At 41.1% G+C, this 7155-nt stretch overlaps 1 protein-coding gene across 1 annotated transcript; it reads left to right on the plus strand.

Moving 5' to 3' along the window:
• Positions 1 to 2478: 2478 nt before the first annotated feature.
• On the plus strand, positions 2479 to 2904 carry HSPB3 (heat shock protein family B (small) member 3). The gene has a single exon (XM_073592507.1). It carries the CDS (start codon positions 2479 to 2481, stop codon positions 2902 to 2904), a length of 426 nt encoding a protein of 141 aa, XP_073448608.1.
• The last annotated feature ends 4251 nt before the right edge of the window (positions 2905 to 7155 follow it).

Below are 7155 nucleotides of genomic sequence, written 5' to 3' on the forward strand. Positions count from 1 at the left end.
GCAGGCATATATAAATACTTCATGTCATATGTTTCAAGCAGTATTAGTTTCTCTTGGAAGATCAGTGGCTGAATATAGGTGACTTAGTAAACTGTCAGTCATAATAATTCAAGGGTAATGATAGCTAATAATAGAGAAGACTACATTGCCATTTCAGTCTGCAAACTTGAATGTCAGATCCCTATATATACAGTATTCCTGATAGTGGCTCCTTAGAAACTTTCATAATCACATGTTAGTTTAAACACCCTAAGTAGATTTTAAAGAGATAGAAAACGTATTATACTATATGAAACTCAGTGCAGACAAAAAACAAATTGCGCACCATTGGCACAAAAATCTACAGGCCAGGGGCATTGCTAGGATCATGGAAAGACACAGGATACCCTATGCAGGGTCCAAAGATGAGCAGTGTCACAATGAGCAGCATTCATGCCCTTTATTGTTCTCCTTATTACTACTATATTACCTCTTTTGTGACTTTCTTCCACTTTTTAATTTCTACCAATGCCCATTTCCTTCCACTGCATTGCTGCAAAGCTTCACTTCTACCGTGCAAAGAAGCTGCTGAGAGTTGCCATAAACACAGTAGGGTTTCTCTTTTAATCTGTGTTTTATCATGTGATCTGCCATTTCTAATGACCAAGAGCAGCCTCTCAGGCGATACCTTGTGAAAATGCCCTCTGCTCTGGTCCTCAGCAGCTTCCCTGTGCAGCTCTGTTGGTCTGACAGCAACTTTCCCTTTGGCACACTCTGCAGTTATTGCTGTGATGATAGTGATGATAGTGAGGACTGTTGGACCACAAACTGGATGTAGAGAATAGGAAAGTAGTACTGAACATAATGGCATTCTCATTTTCCCTAAAATGTAAGTCGGTAGTCAGTAGTAGCAAGGTGGTAAGATTAAGATCTCCTGTCTATGCTTAGGCAGCCATTGAGTCGCCACAACCCAGTTAGACCTCAAACATAACTGTGTTTATAGGAAAAAGAGGTAGAGCTAGAAAGGTAGTAAACAAAGGGATGAGGGAGTGTTAAAGCAGGGGGAGGTGGGGAAAGGAAGAAAGTGGCCAGAAAAAAAGACACAACCCATGCTATCATTTTAGGTAGGTCATTGCAACCATCATAGATCCAGTAGGCAATGATCAAAATTCCTTAGCAAAGAAATGAGTGATCTACAATTCCCAGACCTGGTGAAATTTAGCTATTTGTACTCTTGAGCTTGGCAGTTATCCAGTGTTATTTAAATTTTCAATGGCATCTCAACACACCTGCATTGCAGCATATTGCAACACATCAGCGTACCATTTGTTGTACAATGCCTTGGAAAAATGGTGCATCGGCTGCCCATTTCACTGATTAAGCTGCCTTAATGAAATACACTTTAATACACCGCAACAACCTGAATGGGCCCTTAAATTTATGGTTTCCTCCGGACACCCCATAGTCTTCAGATAACCTTAGGTACTTTTTGATTAGCCCCACGGGGAAGAGCTTGTGTTGATCCTGCAACTACATGGTAGGCAGGCAGTCTTCTTCGGGTCTTACATTTCATTCATTGACCTATTTTCTGAGAGTCTTTCAATTCTATTCTTGTGCCAACTGTGTGCAGTAGGCCCCTTATGATCACCAGCATCCTGATTTTTGTAAAGACCATATAAGCCAGTGAAAATGCAATCTAAAGCAGCTCATAGATTATGCAATTTTCTTTCCTTCCACCACATGTTGCAGGAAAGAAGATTGCTTAATTCCTCCATCAACAGAGTCAGTGTTGATGGGGGAATCCCTCCCGCAGAGCTATTGCGTTCTGTCGTTGGGGAGCCTTCCCTTCCGACAGAACACGATAATCACTGCTGACAGCTGTAGCCGCTGGCAGTGATCGCATGAAAAAAATCCGACAGGCTGGTTGTATGGATCGACTTCAGTACAACCAGCCTGTCCAAAGATGGATAGGATCTTGGTCGCTTGGTCTCTCCTGAATTGGCTGAGATTCAGTCCATCTATGGCCGGCTTAAGGTTCTGAGTATTGGCCTTTTTTGCAGTCTGTAGTCAAAAAACAATGAAATGTTTGCTGAAGCTATCTAAATTTAGCAGAGGTTCATTGTTAGCCAGAAAAGTATTTGTAGGTCACAGTCACATTATACTGGAGTTGCTGTCACAATACGTGGGTTATTGTTTTAGTAGTAATGAAATCAGTCATAACAACAATTATCCAAACATTACTATAACTGCTGAAAGACTAAGCCACAGTTTAGACAATAGGCTGTGCCAGACAACAGATTAGGGTCCAAAAAAACCTTTTGACAAATTGTTTAAAAATAATCAACATTAATCCTTATGACTATAAAAGTTCAGGATAGATACTGAAAGCTCTGCCACTATAAATATATCCGCTTAAGCTAGAGTTATTGTATCCAGTGGACCTTGTCTCTAATTTCAGGAGTCAGAGAATTGTACTTGCTGAGCATTGAGCTGTGTACCATGGAGAGATTCACCATTAGACATTGGATAGAAACCCCAGTCAGGCACAGGGAAATATTTGCTGGGAAGGATCTTAAAGATTTCAAACTGGATCATTCCCTTTATGCTCTGCCTGGACCTCAATGTCTTGAATATTCAGAGAAAAAAAGGAAGGTAGACTTGGACAGCAACAGAGCAGATGGTGCTGAAGATTCCGAACCCTTGGAGATCCTGCTGGATGTGGTCCAGTTTCGGCCAGAAGACATCATCATTCAAATTTTTGAAGGATGGCTCATAGTCAAGGCTGAACACGGAAGAAGAATGGATGAACATGGATTTGTTTCAAGAAGCTTTATGAGAACATATAAACTACCGAGTAACACTGAGTTGAAGAACTTGTCTGCTGTCTTCTGCCATGATGGAGTTTTGGCTATTCGCATTTACTAGTAAATAAGGTCTTTTTGACCAGCTCAGCTTTTCAGAATGTTTGCTCATTACATTCTATTAGGATTGATTATTGTGTTACTTTAGATTTTGCATTAACCTACGATGAAACTGCATGAAGTCTAGATAGTACACAGATTTATTAGTAATAAGAGTATGGTGTGCTCATTGGAAGCAGAAATCTTCAAGGCTCAGAGTGGTGTTTGACAAACTGCAGCAATCATGTTGCTAAAAGCTCCAAAAAAAAAAAGAGAAAGCGATATTTTAGGTAAAGGTGGGTTCAGTCACCTGACTTTTTTTCAAATGTTTAGTATCAGCACCGATATCGGTATTGGTGCAACCCTAGCTGGCACTAAACTGTTGGTGACAGGAACGCTTTGCAGAGCAGAATAGAAACTCACCTGGTTCCACACATTGCTGCCTCACTGTTTGTCATTGGGAGAAACACTTCAGAATATCACTTACCATAAATGGCTTGCTCACCTGCCCCACAGTGGAGCAATACATGGAAATGGTGAGTTGATATCGACAGGATAGTTAGTGCGACATAACCCATACAACAAGGGTGTTCCTGAATACTCTCCATCATATGTCAAAAAGAGGAAGGGTCCACTCAGAACTTTAGTGGTGCGTGTACATAATCAGTAACTCAAATGCCGTTACCAATTACCTTACCAATAATGCTGTTTCTGTGAAATCTGTAGCAACCTGTAATCATTTTTAATTGGATTTTACTTTACTGAAATCAGAACATTGAACAACTTCATTGTGATTGCTATTGGTTACTGTACTTTGCTCTTAGGCTGGGTTCACACTGAAGCAAATTGGATGTGGGTTTCCCCGCATTCAATTCGCATGACAGGAGAGTGTGACTGGCTCTCAATGGAGTCGGTTTACACATTTATGAGGTGGCCGCGGTCCGCATTGGAAAAGGGTCCTGTGCATCTTTGGCTCCTTTCAGGTGCGAATTCAGGCAAAAATTCTGACCTGATTCGCACTTAAATCAGTGAACAGGGACGCACCGGACCCCTGCTGTGATCTGTGGCCGCATCAGTGTGAACTCAACCTAAGTCATTCCGAATAAGCTAATAATAACATTTGAGTGGTATAAGCTCTGATGGCCATCCCTTCTAATTGTTTTGGTTTGTGTACTAGATAAATGCAGTGGACATTGAAGTAGAGATTTCCCATTTTTGTGCTACCACAGTATCACTACTGAAGATGAACCTATCGACAATGGCTGTTTGTTTCTGTATCGTCAGTTAAGGCATAAAACAGAACATCGATGTCTCTGCTTCAAAAGGAAGACCGGTGGAGGTTGAAATGACAGGAAATGATTGCCAGGACAAATAAATAACTTGTGGAATTTCATAAAGTGATACTAAAGCAAAACCTGGACTCTTGCTTGGATTAAGCAAACAAAAGAGATTTTATGACTACAGTGTCAATGTGGTTATTGGAAACCTTCTATCATAATTCTTGACCAAAATTGGATATGACCCCCATTTTACTGGCCCTACACATCAAACACAAGTGTGAAGGCTCAACATTTGAGTGACATCATATGGGCTGAAGACACCTGATTCCTCTGCAACCACAATATTCCATCACAGTTTATCTTCATATTGTAGACTGGCAAGCGTATTCAATAAGGCAGAGACAATATGAAAAGGGCAGGAATCAAACATAATGATTTTTTACTGACCTGACTACAGTAAGTTTAAATCTAATTGGATACAGCATGTTTATAATTATTGCTTATAATTGCTTTAAATTATTGTACTGCCTTAGGCTCAATTCACATCTATGCAAGTTGCTTTTAAGTGTTTCTGCAGTGCTTTCTGCATTTTTGTAACCGCGTTTTAACCGCAATTTGTGTTTTTTTTACATTCACTGTATATAGCTGGTTGCTAAGGAGCGGGTCGGGAAGAAGCTGCGATGTCCTTAACAATCAATGAGTCATCAACTGTCAGCAGGCTTTCCTGCTGACAGCTGAATGTAAAAAAAAAATTGCCAGCTAAAAAAAATCATGAAAAAAATGGAGTGGGGTCCCCCCCAAAATCCATACCAGAACGTTATCCAAGCTTGCAGCCTGATAGGTCAGGAAAGGGAGGGGATGAGCGAGCTCCCCTCCTCCTGAACCAAACCAGGCCGCATGTCCTCAACATGCGGGGGTGGGTGCTTTGGCGCAGAGGGGCTCTGCGCCCCCCCTCCACCCCAAAGCACTTTACCCACACGTTCATGGGGACAAAGGCCTCTTTCCGACAACCCTGGCCAGTGGTTATTGGGGATTTGCAGGCAGGGGGCTTACCGGAATCTGGAAGCCCCCTTTAACAAGGAGACCCTTAGATCCCGCCCCCCCCATGTAAAAAGGGTATCGGGTACATGGTACCCCTACCCATTCACAAAAAAGCAGTGAAATGTAAAAATAAAACAAGAGCTGGTTCTTTATTTAAAAAATAGCTCCGAGCTGTCTTCTCCCACCGCCGTCTCTCCCGGTGCTCTCTTCTCCCGCCGTCATCTCTCCCGGTGCTCTCTTCTGCCCAAACCATCTTCTTCCACCGCCATCTTCTCCCACGCTGCTGTCTTCTTCCTTGTCGCAGTCTTCTTCCTTGCCACCGGTTACCCACTAAAAACAAAAAGGCCAATCTTGTTCTAAGGTTGTCTTCCTCCGTTGTGACATCCGCTGCCATCTGACATCTCTCATATAGCCATGGGGCATGGCTATTGGATGACATTACCCGGAAAGCCCGCCCCACACTTATACATGGACATCACTTGGTTAATAAGGATTATGGGGTAGATCTAAAATGTTTTGGGGGTTAGGTGGGGCACTGGAACTAAAATTCAGAATCTCAACCTTTTTTAGTGATAGCCATTATTAAATAGCACTCTGCAATTATAAACTGATGGAAACAAAGTTTAATTGCCATCCTGTTTTCACCTCAATTCCCATCTGTGTGCATATTCCATTCATCTGCAAATCAAGGGGGTGATTTGATCTACATATGATATTGATTAAAACAACCCTACTGGTTAGGCCCCTTTCATGCTTGCAGACCATTCGTTTCATTAGTTCAGTGATGAAGTTTAAGTCAGTTTCTCATCAGTTTTTTACATCTGCCAGCTAGAGTCCTTAACCACTTGAGTTCCAGAGCCATTCTTTCATGCAAAAACGGACCGTTTGTCTGTTTACATCTGTTTTTTGTCAAATGTTGACTGATTCATTTTTTCAACGGAGGAAAAACAGAACTTTGATACGTTCTAAAAATGGATGTTGACGGAAGCAGATGTAAACGGATATAAATGGATGATCATCCATTTACATCCGTTTTTCCATTGAGATGCATTGATGTCTGTTTTTCATCCGTCAAAAACGGATGGATGAAAAACGGGCAAACAGGCCTAAAACAAAAAAAAATGAAAAACATTTTTAAATAAAATGTAATTTTGTTTTTATTATTTTTTTTTACCCATTAACATTTAAACCTTTTATCATTTTCATTTGTTTTGTTAATGTTTTTTGTGTGTGTCACATTATAAAAATGTGCAAAAAATAAAAAATCCCCCCAAAAACCTTGATTTTATTTAAGTTACTTTTGCATTTTGCAATTCTTTGTAACGGAAATGTAATTTTAGTGTCATTATAAGTGTGATAAACAATAGAAAAAAATGTTTGGTTTTTTTTGTGTTTTTTTATCAACCATAGCACTGGTTGTATTAAAATGAACACTGGTTAAAGTAGGGGGGAAAAAAGCATTTTCTTTTATGTTTTTGTCTATAGATTGCATATAAAATAAAATAAGTCTTTAAGACAGGGGTGCCTGCAACTTCCTGCTCTGGGAGGGCGGGTTGGCAAGCACAGATTGTGGGTTGCCAACCCGCCATCCCAGAGCAGCAGTGTTGAAGCTGGAGGTAGAGAAAGGATGTGGCTGTGAAGCAGAGCCGCATAAGCCGATGCTTCCTGTATAGCGTCAACTACTGTCACAGGCGGGGTGATACCACATGCACCCTACCTGAGACAGCAACAGCCAGTGATACCTGAATGGAAGACTTTTATTAAAGGTAATTTCATTACTAAAATCACAGTGTATATATGTACCTATCTGTTCTGCAGTGGTTACTGGGCTACTTTCAAAATGATCCACAGGTGCAGCGCAGTGCACATATGGGTGACTTGCACTGAGCCATAGGGGTTGATTTACTAAAGGCAAATCCACGATGCACTGCAAGTGCACTTGAAAGTGCAGTCGC

The sequence above is a fragment of the Aquarana catesbeiana genome, linkage group LG01, assembly GCF_042186555.1.
Source record: "Aquarana catesbeiana isolate 2022-GZ linkage group LG01, ASM4218655v1, whole genome shotgun sequence".
NCBI lineage: Eukaryota > Metazoa > Chordata > Amphibia > Anura > Ranidae > Aquarana > Aquarana catesbeiana.

Bases quoted from the DNA above. Each gene is read 5' to 3' on its own strand.
- HSPB3 (XM_073592507.1), top strand. From the start codon at position 2,479: ATGGAGAGATTCACCATTAGACATTGGATAGAAACCCCAGTCAGGCAC.